This window comes from Ranitomeya variabilis, chromosome 6 (genome assembly GCF_051348905.1).
Source record: "Ranitomeya variabilis isolate aRanVar5 chromosome 6, aRanVar5.hap1, whole genome shotgun sequence".
NCBI lineage: Eukaryota > Metazoa > Chordata > Amphibia > Anura > Dendrobatidae > Ranitomeya > Ranitomeya variabilis.
Genome location: NC_135237.1, coordinates 403,386,503 through 403,402,459, shown reverse-complemented (window position 1 = coordinate 403,402,459; position 15,957 = coordinate 403,386,503). Strand labels below are relative to the sequence as shown.

Below are 15,957 nucleotides of genomic sequence, written 5' to 3'. Positions count from 1 at the left end.
GGAGCGATCCTGGATGTTCCCAGGTTCTGAAGGAGAGGAGACTCTCCTTCAGGCCCTGGGATCCATATTCATGTAAAAAATAAAGAATAAAAATAAAAAATATGTATATACTCACCCCTCCGAGAAGCCTGGCTGTCACCGCTGCAAGCGTCTGCCTCCGTTCATAAGAATGCAGAGAGTGAAAGACCTTCGATGACGTCACGGTCAGGTGACCGGTCACATGAGCGGTCACGGACCAATCACAAGATCGCTACGTCATCGCAGGTCCTTCACCCTCTGCATTCTTATGAACGGTGGCAGACGCTTGCAGCAGTGACAGCCAGGCTTCTCGGAGGGGTGAGTATATCCATATTTTTTATTTTTATTCTTTATTTTTTACATGAATATGGATCCCAGGGCCTGAAGGAGAGTCTCCTCTCCTTCAGACCCTGGGAACCACACGCCGTATAAGATGACTGGGCGTATAAGATGACCCCCGTCTTATACGGCTGGCATATCCCAAATTCCATATTTTATATGGAAAAGTTGGGGGTCGTCTTATACGCCCAGTCGTCTTATACACCAGAAAATACGGTACTATACGTTTCAGATCAATTCTGATCCTTTTTCTCAATACAGCCAGCGATTAGTTTGATGCTGTGGGTTTTGTCTCTTTTTGGCATGTCATGCTTTAAATAAAGCTGCTGGTATTTAGTATTGACAATAGGTTATTGGTACAGCCATGTGCAGATTACATGCATTTTTAGTGTATTTCCACAGGAGAAACGCACTAAAAATGCAAGTGTGTTTTTTACCTGTGGATTTTCTGCATTTAAGGTTGTGTGCCCACAATGAGTTTTTGGTGAGTATTTGATGCTGCATATTTTCACTTTGGCAAAAACGCAGCGTCTTACAGTTCCAGCAAAGTGCATGGGATTTTCTTTTTTACTCAGCGTAAACTGACTTGTGGTGTCTGTTTCAAATCTGCAACATGACAATTTCTCTTGTGGGTACGCTGAGTTTATTGTGCAGAATTTCCTCATAGAAAACCAGGAAGTATCAAAAACAAAGCAGCGTTGCTTAAAACAAGATATACCACCAAGAGACAAAAATTGCAGCATTAAAATACGATAAAAAAAAGCATGAAAAAAAAAAAACACAATGAGAAAACTCAAGTAATTTACTTGTGGTAATAGGTGCAGAAATCTTTAACTTGAGAAACTCTCCAATAGCTCATTGTGGGAAAGTAGTGTTAGGCCACATTCACACGTTCACTATTTGGTCAGTATTTTACATCAGCATTTGTAAGCCAAAACCAGGAAAGGGGCAATTAGAGGAAAAGTATAATAGAAACATGTCACCCCTTCTGTATTTATCACCCACTCCTGGTTTTGGCTTACAGATACTGAGGTAAAATACTGACCAAATATTGAACATATGAACACAGCCTTATGCGGAAAATCCGCATGTTCATATTTTCAGTATTTAGTGAGTTTTTTTACATCAGTATTTGTAAGCCAAATCCAGGAGTGGGTGATAAATACAGAAGTGGTGCATATGTTTCTATTATACTTTTCCTACGATTGTTCCACTCCGGGTTTTGACGTATAAATATTGATGTAAAAAACTCACCAAATACTGAATGTGTGAACGAGAACTAACATACTGTGGTGTTTGCTGAGCAAAAACACAGTGTCTGTAATTCCAAAACCTGCTCATTTTCAAATACAAAATAAGAAAACTTGGTTTAGGAACAAATGAGGTTAAAAATGTCACAAATGAGTAATAAATTTGTGGTGCACATTAAGAACCAAAAAGTCACAATTTACCCCGAATAATTAGAGTACAAAGGATACTAACTTATCACCCATGTGCTTCATTACTTAGGCACAGATTTCCTCTATGATAAAAGATCTACTTACAGTTGAAATTAGGGTTTATCGTCTTTCTGGCCTCCAAGCTGTTTATTGTTATTTGGAAGATGATGTGCAGAAACAGAAAGGAAAGACTGGTGAAACATAGGGATGTTAATAATCGTCCAGTATGTCCTGTAAAATACAAAATTCATTTTATAAGAAACTTTTATCAAACCAACTGTCTCTTCATATAAATGACGAATGTAAAGAACATATTTAACCTAACTAGCTTTAATGAAAGAAAAGGTGAAATCCAGGAGATATTTTTATATCTGGAAACTATAGCCTGTATGTGTGCTTTTACCTCCTTTAAAGCTGGTGGAATTGTGCACTAAGATGAGCTCCTACACTGCCAAGGGCCCATATATTGTTCTTGCACAGGGGCCATTAGCTTCTGTATTAGAATGTTAAATAAATCTATCATGAAATAGGCAAAGATTTCCACTTTGCCATATATACTGTGCAAGATGAAACTAAAATAAATAAATCCTCTACTAACTTAACTTGGAGTTTCATAAATCATTCTCAGATTCGCTGCGTGTTGAAATACTAAAATTCTGAAGAGCCAGAAAATACTCACTTTCACGGCACGTCTGTGATAGTATACTGAAAAGTTAATTAAGTGCCAACTTTTTAGCTTATGTGTCTGAATAGAAATACATTATTATATTCATGTCATTTGATGTTTAGAATTGTAGATACTAATTTACAAGTTTATACCAGATACATACATTGCAGTAAACAGATGCAGGAAAAAGGGGGGAACGAAATGGTGCAAATTCATTTAAAGGGAACCTGTCAGGTCAGAATTCCCAATCTGAGATCATGCAGAGAAGACAGGAATTACAATTACCTTACAGATCATCTCAATGTCATATGTGTCAGACAATGGTGAAAAAAGAACAAATCATCATTATTGTACTGTGCCCTGCTTCGCTCTGGACAGGACAGGGGATAGAGCAATGGCTGTTCTTCCAATCTTATCAACTGTTCAATTAATTGATGTCCCATTCAGCATATTCAAAGGCCAAATGGGAAGTCAACTGAATGAATAATGGACATGACTGAAGAGCAGCCCTGACTGCTGAGTGCTATTCCCCACCCCAATGACTGTGATGGAATAAGGCACAGCACGACTATTACATTATATTCTTGTTTCAACGCTGATTGAAACCTATGACACTGACACGAAGTGGAAGGTGATTATAAACTGTAGACTGCTCTGCCTTTACTTAGTGGAAAATTCTGACCTAACTGGTTTCCTTTGAATCCATACTAAGCTAGATGACTTGTATTTTTTAATTACATCAATTTGGGGTACATATAACAAATTGGGAAACGTTGTAATCATAATGCCAACATTAGATAATGTCTATAATGTTTTGGAGAATGTGGAGAGCAGAGACCAGCCCCATCCCCGAAAGTGACATCTGTTTCAGGGGCAGGGCTGGTCTCTGCTTTTCCTGCTTACCACATACTCCCCTTATAATAAGCACTGACAGAGCACTCTGTTACTGGCTCAACACTTCTCATTAGAGCTGGAGAGGGAGGGCACTCTCACTGTGCACTAAAATGGATCTTGCACCGAGACACGGGAGTTGAAAAACAATGCATTCACAGAACAGATGAGACTAGCTCAGCCTCTGAAATGGACGTCACTGATAATGCTTCCAATTCCGGGCGAGGACAGAGGCTACATTAGTGACCACGGTCCCTGCACCCTGAAAACATCTTGTTTGAGTATTCCAGTATGAACTGGACATTCTCAAGCAAAATCAAACTGGAAGTAGGTTTTAAAAAAAAAAAAGCAGCAAGAGGAGAGAGGGAACAAAACAACAGAAACTTTATAATTAAAGTATATTAGAAAAGTTATATAATTATTCCATTAAATGGAAAGATATTTAGGATTAAAATCAATATTAGTTTCGGACAACCCATTTAACCTCTTCACGACATCCACCGTACATGTATGGCACCACGGGAGGTGCGTTCCCGCAAACCGCCATACATGTACTGCGTGAAAATTGAATGGGTTCACGCCAAGCACCGGCGAGATCAGTACTAGAGCAGATCGAGGGTGTTTAACCCCTTTTAAGCCACTATCAATAGTGACAGCAAGAACGATTGTCATCACAGAGGGAGGAAGCTTCCTCTCTGCTCCGATTGGCACAACACAATTGCATGGTGCCGATGGTCTCCATGGTGACCCCGGGCCAAAAAATGGCCACGGGATCACACAGGGACGGTGGCCTGTAAGCTTCTGCTCAGAGCAGGAGCTGACACACCTCCTCAGTCTGTAATGCACTAAGCTAATTCCCTGCAAAAGCATTACACAGTCAGGGCAGTGAAAGTTGATGTCCCATTTGGGGTCAAAGGAAAAAAGTAAAAGAAATGTTTTTTTAAAATTTTAAATACCGTATTTTCTGGTGTATACGATGACTGGGCGTATAAGACGACCCCCAACTTTTCCATATAAAATATGGAATTTGGGATATGCCCGCTGTATAAGACGGGGGTCATCTTATACGCCCAGTCATCTTATACGGCGTGTGGTTCCCAGGGTCTGGAGGAGAGGAGACTCTCCTTCAGGCCCTGGGATCCATATTCATGTTAAAAATAAAGAATAAAAATAAAAAATATGTATATACTCACCCCTCCGAGAAGCCTGGCTGTCACTGCTGCAAGCGTCTGCCTCTGTTCCTAAGAATTGCAGAGCATGAAGGACCCTCGATGACGTCGCAGTCCTGTGATTGGTCCGTGACCGCTCATGTGACCGGTCACCTGACCGTGACGTCATCGAAGGTCCTTCACGCTCTGCAATTCTTAGGAACGGAGGCAGACGCTTGCAGCGGTGACAGCCAGGCTTCTCGGAGGGGTGAGTATATAAATATTTTTTATTTTTATTCTTTATTTTTTACATGAATATGGATCCCAGGGCCTGAAGGAGAGTTTCCTCTCCTTCAGACCCTGGGAACATCCAGGATCGCTCCCTGCACATGCCGTACCTGGCGTATAAGACGACCCCCGACCTTTGGGACAATTTTTAGGGGTTAAAAAGTCGTCTTATACGCCGGAAAATACGGTATATATTTTAAAAAAAAATCAAATTGGATGGTCTATTTTTCATGTTACCTTTGTGAAAATGAAAAATGTGGGGCTATAACAACAATTCTGTGGGAAAAATTTTATTTTCATGGCTTAACGTTATAAAATTCTGAGAAGCATCTGAGGGCTTAAGGTGCACACCACACATATAAATAAATTCCTTCAGGGGTCTAGTTTCCAAAATGGGATCTGGTGTGGGGTGTTTCCATTGTATAGGCACATCAGGGGCTCTCCAAATGCGACATAACGGCTATCGATTCTAGACAATTTTGTGTTCAAAAAGTCAAAAGGTGCTCCTTCTCTTCTAAGTCTGTGTTGCCCAGTAACAGGCCCAAAACATCACTTCTCTAGAGGAGATCTGCATGGAGGAATGGACCAACATACCACCAACAGAGTGTGCCAACCTTGTGAAGACTTAAATAATAATAATAATAATTTGTATTTATATAGCGCCAACATATTCCGCAGCACTTTACAATTTAGCGGGGTCATGTACAGACAATAAATTCAATACAAGTTAAGACACAATAGGTTAAAAGTGCTTGATATTTCAGGTCTGGCAATTATAGTAAATAGGGATTTTCATATAAAGCTGCATGATCCGGTCATCAGCCCGTGTGTTTAAGTGCAATAGTCAAGTATCAAGTGCAGTTATTGTGTGCATGGAGGGTGTGGAGACAGATGAATAGTAGGGTGCAGATTCAAAATAATATTTGGAAGAAGGGAACAGGGCAAAGTTAGTTTACTGAGTAGTTGATGTGGTAGGCTTGTTGGAAGAGATAGGTTTTCAAAGTGCGCTTGAATAGGTCGGGGCTTGGTATCAGCCTGATCATCTGGGAAAGTGCATTCCAGAGAGCTGGCGCAGCACGAGAGAAATCTTGGAGACAGAGGTGCGAGGTTTGGATTATGGGGGATGTTAGCCTTAGGTCATTTGTAGAACGGAGGGCATGTGTAGGGCGATAGACAGAGATGAGAGAGGAGATATAAGGTGGTGCAGAACTGTGGAGATCTTTGAGGGTTAGAGAGAGGAGTATTAACTGGACCCTGTAGGGAATGGGTAGCCAGAGACTTAAAGAAAACGTTTGACCTCTGTCATTGCCAACAAAGGATATATAACGAAGTATTGGGATGAACTTTTCTTAATGACCAAATACTTATTTTCCACCATAATTTGCAAAATAAATTTTGCCAAATCAGACAAGATGATGTTCTGGATTTGTTTTCCCATTTTGACTCTCATAGTTGTGGTCTACCTACGATGTAAATTACAGGCCTCTCTTATCTTTTTAAGTGGGAGAACTTGCACAATTGGTGGCTGATTAAATCCTTTTTTCCCCACTGTACACACTGCCTAACAGTCCCTTTGATACATTACATACATAAAATGATATTTCGAAAAAGTATTTCTAAAGTGTGCTTATGATTAGTGTTGAGCATTCCGATACCGCAAGTATCGGGTATCGGCCGATACTTGCGGGTATTGGAATTCCGATACCGAGATCGGATACTTTTGTGGTATCGGGTATCGGTATCGAAACAACATTAATGTAAAAATGTGTAAAAGAGAGAATTAAAATAAAAAATATTGCTATACTCACCTCTCCGACGCAGCCTGCACCTTACCGAGGGAAGCGGCAGCGTTCTTTGTTTAAAATTCGCGCTTTTCTTTCCTTTACGTGAAGTCCCGGCTTGTGATTGGTTGCGTCGCAGTCACATGGGCGACGCAACCAATCACAGCAAACCGTGACGTAATTTCAGGCCCTTAAGGATTTTAAAATTACGTCCCGGCTTTGTGATTGGTTGCGTCGCAGTCACATGGGCGACGCAACCAATCACAAGCCGTGACGTCACGGGAGGCTGGACACGCGCGCATTTTAAAATGCGCGCTTGTCCAGCCTCCCGTGACGTCCCGGCTTGTGATTGGTTGCATCGCGGTCAACCAATCACAAGCCGGGAGGCTGGACACGCGCGCATTTTAAAATGCGCGCTTGTCCAGCCTCCCGTGACGTCCCGGCTTGTGATTGGTTGCGTCGCGGTCAACCAACCACAAGCCGGGAGGCTGGACAAGCGCGCATTTTAAAATGCGCGCTTGTCCAGCCTCCCGTGACGTCCCGGCTTGTGATTGGTTGTGTCGCGGTCAACCAATCACAAGCCGGGAGGCTGGACACGCGCGCATTTTAAAATGCGCGCGTGTCCAGCCTCCCGGCTTGTGATTGGTTGACCGCGACGCAACCAATCACAAGCCGGGACGTCACGGGAGGCTGGACAAGCGCGCATTTTAAAATGCGCGCGTGTCCAGCCTCCCGGCTTGTGATTGGTTGACCGCGACGCAACCAATCACAAGCCGGGACGTCACGGGAGGCTGGACAAGCGCGCATTTTAAAATGCGCGCGTGTCCAGCCTCCCGTGACGTCACGGCTTGTGATTGGTTGCGTCGCCCATGTGACTGCGACGCAACCAATCACAAAGCCGGGACGTAATTTTAAAATCCTTAAGGGCCTGAAATTACGTCACGGCTTGCTGTGATTGGTTGCGTCGCCCATGTGACTGCGACGCAACCAATCACAAAGCCGGGACTTCACGTAAGGAAAGAAAAGCGCGAATTTTAAGCAAACAACGCTGCCGGTTCCCTCGGAGAGGTGAGTATAGCAATATTTTTTATTTTAATTCTTTCTTTTACACATTAATATGGTTCCCAGGGCCTGAAGGAGAGTTTCCTCTCCTTCAGACCCTGGGAACCATCAGGAATACCGTCCGATACTTGAGTCCCATTGACTTGTATTGGTATCGGGTATCGGTATCGGATTGGATCCGATACTTTGCCGGTATCGGCCGATACTTTCCGATACCGATACTTTCAAGTATCGGACGGTATCGCTCAACACTACTTATGATATGTAAATGAGGGCTTTGACTAGTTGAGGAGGCGTGAAGTGTCAGACTAGTCAGCCCACTAAGCATGTTCTCACGCCCCTGTGGGCGTAATAACATAACTTCAAAGCGCCAGCAACATTGCAAGCACCATACTTGCTTTCCCTGCCGCTTCTTCCCCGCTCATCATTGATCCTCTGAAGCCGGATATATGTGTCCCGGCTTCACACATGCGCACTGCGCATGACCAGAAGTGCAGAGGCGCCCACATCCACACATAACAAATAACACTGAACACATTCAGAGCCCTTATAAAATGTACAAATAACATTGCCATAAAAATTGAAGAAATGCTGTTCCCATAACTAATGTCACCATATAAAACACACAAATAATGCAGTGATATGTACAAATGCATAATGCCAGACCAACATATAAACAGTCTTTCCTCCAGTTATAGCATCATCGGAATACATCCTCTACTAGTGCCATAATAACCGTATTCCTGTAAAAACTGTGCTTGTTGAATATCACAAACAGTAGCGTCAGTAGTGTGTAGCGGTATAATCTGTGGTGGTCTTTGGAAGTAAAGAGATTAATAAGTATGTCTCTGGTGGTCTTGGTTAGTCATGCAAATAAGGTAACTTTTATTTTGCTTTATTTTTTTAAACAGATCCTAAATTATCTCTTAAAACCATTTTTTCCCCCAACTCTCTTTGCTGTATCTTCTGTTAAGAGATTCAGCTCAAAAAGTAAAATGTTGATACTAGAAAAACATTCTGTCTATAAAGTACTGTGAATGGTCACAGAAATGTCATTGGCAAAAAAATTAAAATGAGGTGAAATTAAATGTTAATCATTTTTAACACAGTTCACTTCTATATTTTATATGATTCATTGCATTTCTTGTACTCTCACAAAGCTAAAAGCTCCCCACCTAAGAGAAACATCTCAATGTTTGCTCCGGTGAATCAAGCCACTGTTTACTCGGACTTGGCCTGTCCTGCCTCAGCGAGTTTATATTCTGTGGTTTTGAAAATAGAATCTGGTAGACTGGCAGAAGTAAACAACAATAAATATGTATGCATAATCAAAGAAAGAATGACACAGAACAGCAACAGAGAAGTATGATATTGTTTGCCTGGAGTTCTGGTATTTGCTTCCACCACTTGGTGTATTGATGCTATCTGCTTCTTGCGTGTTCTGTGATTCAAAAAGAGAACTTGGATTTGTGGCTTCAGATGATCAAAATTGTCACCCTTGTCTTGGCACAGTCCGTGTGAAAATGGCAGGTTCTTTATTATGATCATGCCTTGGATCACATTTAATATTTTTGTTAAAGGGGTTTTCAACTACCATTTTATTTTTTTGCTATGGGTCTAAACAATACCAGCTTGTTGTTCCGTCAGCGATTCTATATGGTGTAGCGTTTCACCCGCTACGGGTCTTGGGGACACTCGCTTGGCAGCAGAATCATCATAGACAGGCACGGTTCCTCACACAAATCAGTCCATATGTTTATTTGAACTCCGCATAAACCAGACAGGGTACAGTCCATTTCATTACAGCCACAAAACATTACAGGACATCAGACAGTTCATGTAGCAGATAGGCTTCTCTGCTGTATAGTATGATCCCCTTGTCTGGGGTTGCCTCTCAGGAGTTTCCACTCCTCACACTGACTTCAGGTTAGTCCCAGGTCCTCAACACAGACCGACCAGGTCTACGGTCTCCAGGTGCTTCCAGGACGACTCCACTCCCAGGAGTCTCCAACATTGACCGTCCAGGACCTTGCACAGGAACAAACGGCTCCATACACAGGAACCTCACAAGACCATGTGACCCACACCCTGGTCACATTATCTACCCTTAACCACACCCATGGGTGGGAGTGTGGTTGTGTGGCTAGTTTGTCCCGCCCATCTCACACAACTGTAAAGATAAATGAACCCGGCACTCAACTTTGATGCAACTTCAGCGTTTATTGCGTAGTACCAAAAACGTTTTGGTCGAGTGCGACCTTCATCAGTTACGTACTTAGTAGCAATTAAGTATTGCTTGGTGAGCCGAACTCAATAGATCAGGTTGGAATCACTGTTAAATAGATGCCCCAGTCTTGTGATGGGCTAGGAGCTGCTACGATCCGGAGCTTGACGCGGTGTCCACCACTTGTCAGCGTGCATGCCCGGAGGGCTACTAAGTACGTAACTGATGAAGGTCGCACTCGACCAAAACATTTTTGGTACTACGCAATAAACGCTGAAGTTGCATCAAAGTTGAGTGCCGGGTTCATTTATCTTTACAGTATTAAGGTGTGGGAACCTACCCGTGCACCCCTGTAGCAGTGCTCACGGCTTTTGTTCACTATCTCACACAACTAGCCTAGTAAGTCCCCCATGATCATTATACAACATCACACAAACTCTTGTGCGACTACAGGACCCAGAACAACCACGATACATCAGACTTACCACGCAGACTCCCTCTGCGACACATATCGGCCATTCACCACCCTACCAGTCACTGTTTCATCATAACCCTGCCTCCAAGTGCATCTTGAAGAGCACACACAGCGCCCCCTGGCTGTAACATTGGTCACTACACCACATACCTCCCCCCTTTGTTCAACCCTATCAGGGTGGACACATGACATAAACCTAGGGTTCCGATACCAGGAACCCACGTCACCTTTGATAGGCCTCCCCCGCCCCCAGTGGTCAACATGTAGGCTTTGAGCTTTAGCCCTCAAGTCACAGTCTGTCTGCGTCAACAGACCTTTAGTCACCACCTTTTTGCTACAAGGTCTCCCACCTATGTCAGTCATCCCTGAGTCAACTGAGGTGACACTACCTCTAAGTCTTCCTTCAGGCTGGGTACTTCCACCCCTTTGTTTGTCCACATTTCGGGTCGAAAGTGGCCGCCATCTTCCATCAAATGGGCGCAGCAGTCTTGTAAGGCACCGTCCTTCAACCCTTAACTGCTCCATTTCCTTCAGATACTGTATACCATGCAATACTCCAGCAGAGTCTGTATTTTGCTAAGACTCTCCACTGTTCCTACAACGAAGAAGGGAACCATACCCTTTTCTCGGGGTATTTGGTCTTCATGGACACCAGGTATTCTCAACCTTAACACTCCAGACTTATCCACCATCTCTTGCATGGCTTGACCATTCCTTCCAATGACTTTCTTCACCCTAGAGACGGGTACCTGTATTACATCTTCTCGAAGACTCCGAGCTTTCCTTACATGCTCTAGTCATCTAGCAGCTTCTTCATTCCGTAATTGGGCCATCCATTTTGTACGCACATATCTCAGGTGCATGTCACTCAGGGGAGCTACCCTCTTAGCTGTGACATCAGTTGTGGACAGTATCACTAACTGATTAGTTTCTGGGGTCCAGTTCACCTTACACGCCCCCACAGCCTTCTTGAACTCTTCATGCATAGACTCCCTGGCACAGGCCTCTCTCAGGTCTTCAGGTATGCCTATCATGCATTTGAACAAGGAACTTTCCTTCTCTTCAGCTGTCAGACACCCAACTTCCTCTGAACATCACCAGCTTCCAGACGTTTGGCCAGGATAGACACCTGCCGCTCCACCTTCTCCCAGGCTGCTTTATACATTGACTGGCTTTCTTTCAGGCGACCTCTGAGCTCCGCCACCTCTTTCTCTAAGGCACTCACACGACACTCAGCGGCCTGTCTCCGAAGCTCCTCTTGCTTCAAACGGGTATCCACAGCCTCTTGGACCATGCATAGCTCGCTCCCTCCATCCTCTGGATTGGCTGAGCTTTCATCACGCGAGGTGGTATCTACTTCAGGCCCCACTCCTTTGGTGGCCTCCTCCAGCTCTTCACAAGGTGCAACTGGTACCACTTCTTTGCATCCTTTACATCTCCGGCGACGGGAGGACTTTTCCTTCTGGTGGGGCTCTTCTTTACTGTACTCCCTTACTTCCTCAGAGTCACAGTCACCAGCATAGTCTCTGTCATACCCCACAGTATGGTGAACCCCCAAGTCACACTCTTTCCGGGTGTCAGCTCCACACGTTTTATCTACCACATTACTATCAGTCATATTGTGGCACACATCAGGCGACGTCATGTCCGTAAGGTGGGACCCTCTACCATTTTCCTTGGTCATGCCTGACTTAGGACTGTCAACTATAGGAGGTGCATTCTCTGCATTAACTTTCATACACATAAATTCCACAGACACTTTCCCTTTTATCCACCAGTCCCACTGGGTTTCCAAATCTTGCCCTATTACCATAGTGTAGAGTAAGTCCGGGACTACTTACATTGTGATACGAGGACTCCTCTGTCATGTCAATGTAGAGGCAGGCTGCCAAATGTCCTTTAACGTCCCCACCTGTGTCATTCACTCTTGTCCCTAACCCAGGGGACACAGTGTATCCAGAAGGGGTTCTCAGCAAAGTCGCTTTACTCCCTGGGTCTATCAGTCCTATCACACATTCTCCATCCAACAAAAAGGAGCACTGTCGTGAAAAACCATTAGCTGAGCAATCCACAGTATAACATGGACCTGCATAGTACAATTTCTCCTGGGGCCCACGGGTCTGCGCCACCCCTTTAACTTCAGGAGGCTTCGCCCTTTTTTTGGACACTGGCATTCCCCGGGTTACCGCTCCCATTTGGGACTCCACCCCCTTTAGGGTTACCACCCCTTTTTGGGCAATTACTCCCTTTTGGGATACCACCCCCTTTTGGGACTCCGCCCCTTTTTTGGCAACCATCCCTGTTTGGGTTTTCCGCCCCATTTTTGAGGATGCTACCCTTTAGGGACACCACCCCTTCCCTAGGGTACACCTCGTGGACTTCCCACAGTACTTACAGGCACCAGTTTGCACCATGCACCAGAATGTCCCTGGGCTTGCACTGGCCCTTTAAGAGTCTGCACAACCTGGAGCACAAATTTATTTATTTTTTTCAACCTTCAACAGCTCTCGCTGGCACTGCTACAGCTCCTGCTGCAGTCCCAAATCACTGGCACCTCCAGGTGCTGATCACAAACAGCTGCTGCAACCGCGCTGCACGTCTCAACCGCAGACTTCGTGGACCCGCCGATCCACAGCAAGAGGCTTGTCACCTTCGTAACCCTGCCGAGTTACAGCAAGACGCTTGTCACCTTCGTGGACCCGCCGATCCACAGCAAGTTGATTTAAGAAAAAAAAACACACAGTCTCTCACTGACCCCGGTCAGTATAATACAGACTCCGGTCTGTTACACACCCGGCTTTACAGCCCAAACACAGTTTCTCACTGACCCCGGTCAGTATAATACATGGTTTTCAGACCGTTACCTGATGGCAACTTTCACGGGTTCCTGGACACCCCTAGGCCTCAGAGGTGCCCAGAGGCAATGTCTCTCTTTTCCTGACCCCGGTCAGTACACCACGGATCTCCATCCGTTACCTGTCATCGCCGCACAGGTTCCTGGGACCCTCTTCTCCTCAAAGGTATCCCACAATAACAATTCTCACTGACCCCGGTCAGTATTTACTCACGGTTGTCAAGACCGTCCACTCTTCTGGCACAGACCAGCCAGCGCTGCAACATGTGCTCCTTGGATCGTTGCCCGCATTCGAAACACCAATTGTAGCGTTTCACCCGCTACGGGTCTTGGGGACACTCGCTTGGCAGCAGAATCATCATAGACAGGCACGGTTCCTCACACAAATCAGTCCATATGGTTTATTTGAACTCCGCATAAACCAGACAGGGTAAAGTCCGTTTCATTACAGCCACGAAACATTACAGGACATCAGACAGTTCATGTAGCAGATAGGCTTCTCTGCTGTATAGTATGATCCCCTTGTCCGGGGTTACCTTTCAGGAGTTTCCACTCCTCACACTGACTTCAGGTTAGTCCCAGGTCCTCAACACAGACCGACCAGGTCTACGGTCTCCAGGTGCTTCCAGGACGACTCCACTCCCAGGAGTCTCCAACACTGACCGTCCAGGACCTTGCACAGGAACAAACGGCTCCATACACAGGAACCTCACAAGACCATGTGACCCACACCCGGGTCACATTATCTACCCTTAACCACACCCATGGGTGGGAGTGTGGTTGTGTGGTTTTGTGGCTAGTTTGTCCCGCCCATCTCACACAACTAGCCTAGTAAGTCCCCCATGATCATTATACAACATCACACAAACTCTTGTGCGACTACAGGTCCCAGAACAACCACGTTACACCAGACTTATCACGCAGACTCCCTCTGCGACACATATCGGCCATTCACCACCCTACCAGTCACTGTTTCATCATAACCCTGCCTCCAAGTGCATCTTGAAGAGCACACACAGCGCCCTCTGGCTGTAACATTGGTCACTACACCACAATGGGTATACAGTGCCTACAAGTAGTATTCAACCCCCTGCAGATTTAGCAGGTTTACACATTTGGAATGAACTTGGCATTGTGACATTTGGACTGTATATCAGCCTGGAAGTGTGAAATGCACTGCAGCAAAAAAGAATGTTATTTCTTTGTTTATTTGGGTCATTTATTATTCAACCCCTCAACCCCCCAGAATTCTGTTTGGTTCCCCTAAAGTATTAAGAAGTAGTTCAGGCACAAAGAACAATGAGCTTCACATGTTTAGATTAATTATCTCTTTTTCCAGCCTTTTCTGACTATTTAAGACCCTCCCCAAACTTGTGAACTGCACTCAAACATGGTCAACATGGGAAAGACAAAGGAGCATTCCAAGGCCATCAGAGACAAGATCGTGGAGGGTCACAAGGCTGGCAAGGGGTACAAAACCCTTTCCAAGGAGTTGGGCCTACCTGTCTCCACTGTTGGGAGCATCATCCGGAAGTGGAAGGCTTATGGAACTACTGTTAGCCTTCCACGGCCTGGACAGCCTTTGAAAGTTTCCTCCCGTGCCGATGCCAGGCTTGTCCGAAGAGTCAAGGCTAACCCAAGGACAACAAGGAAGGAGCTCCGGGAAGATCTCATGGCAGTGGGGACATTGGTTTCAGTCAATACCATAAGTAACGTACTCCACCGCAATGGTCTCCGTTCCAGACGAGCCCGTAAGTTACCTTTACTTTCAAAGCGTCATGTCAAGGCTCGTCTACAGTTTGCTCATGATCACTTGGAGGACTCTGAGACTGACTGGTTCAAGGTTCTCTGGTCTGATGAGACCAAGATCGAGATCTTTGGTGCCAACCACACACGTGACGTTTGGAGACTGGATGGCACTGCATACGACCCCAAGAATACCATCCCTACAGTCAAGCATGGTGGTGGCAGCATCATGCTGTGGGGCTGTTTCTCAGCCAAGGGGCCTGGCCATCTGGTCCGCATCCATGGGAAGATGGATACCACAGCCTACCTGGAGATTTTGGCCAAGAACCTCCGCTCCTCCATCAAGGATCTTAAGATGGGTCGTCATTTCATCTTCCAACAAGATAACGACCCAAAGCACACAGCCAAGAAAACCAAGGCCTGGTTCAAGAGGCAAAAAATCAAGGTGTTGCAGTGGCCTAGTCAGTCTCCTGACCTTAACACAATTGAAAACTTGTGGAAGGAGCTCAAGATTAAAGTCCACATGAGACACCCAAAGAACCTAGATAACTTGGAGAAGATCTGCATGGAGGAGTGGGCCAAGATAACTCCAGAGACCTGTGCCCGCCTGATCAGGTCTTATAAAAGACGATTATTAGCTGTAATTGCAAACAAAGGTTATTCCACAAAATATTAAACCTAGGGGTTGAATAATAATTGACCCACACTTTTATGTTTAAAATTTATAAAAATGTAACTGAGCAACAAAACTTTTTGGTTTGTAAGATTTATGCATCTGTTAATAAATCCTGCTCTTGTTTGAAGTTTGAAGGCTCTAACTTATTTGCATCTTATTAAACCAGCTAAATCTGCAGGGGGTTGAATACTACTTTTAGGCACTGTACCTTGACGTTTGGTGGAGCAGCTTAGTATACATTTTTTGCAAAAAACGTATCAACCAAATACCCTGTTTTTTACATCTTTTTACTAACACTTGCTGATTACTGTGATTTTTTTGCAACGGAGAGTTTTTGGTTTTACTGTGG

At 44.8% G+C, this 15,957-nt stretch overlaps 1 protein-coding gene across 6 annotated transcripts in view; it reads right to left on the bottom strand.

The window, feature by feature from the left end:
* Positions 1 to 15,957, bottom strand: part of PIEZO2 (piezo type mechanosensitive ion channel component 2) — a 737,984-nt gene that overhangs the window by 438,368 nt on the left and 283,659 nt on the right. For all 6 annotated transcript variants that reach the window (XM_077270184.1, XM_077270188.1, XM_077270185.1 and 3 more), the window contains exon 3: positions 1,902 to 2,027. In XM_077270184.1, the coding sequence (XP_077126299.1) occupies positions 1,902 to 2,027 (126 nt within the window). The remainder of the gene's footprint in view (positions 1 to 1,901; positions 2,028 to 15,957) is intronic.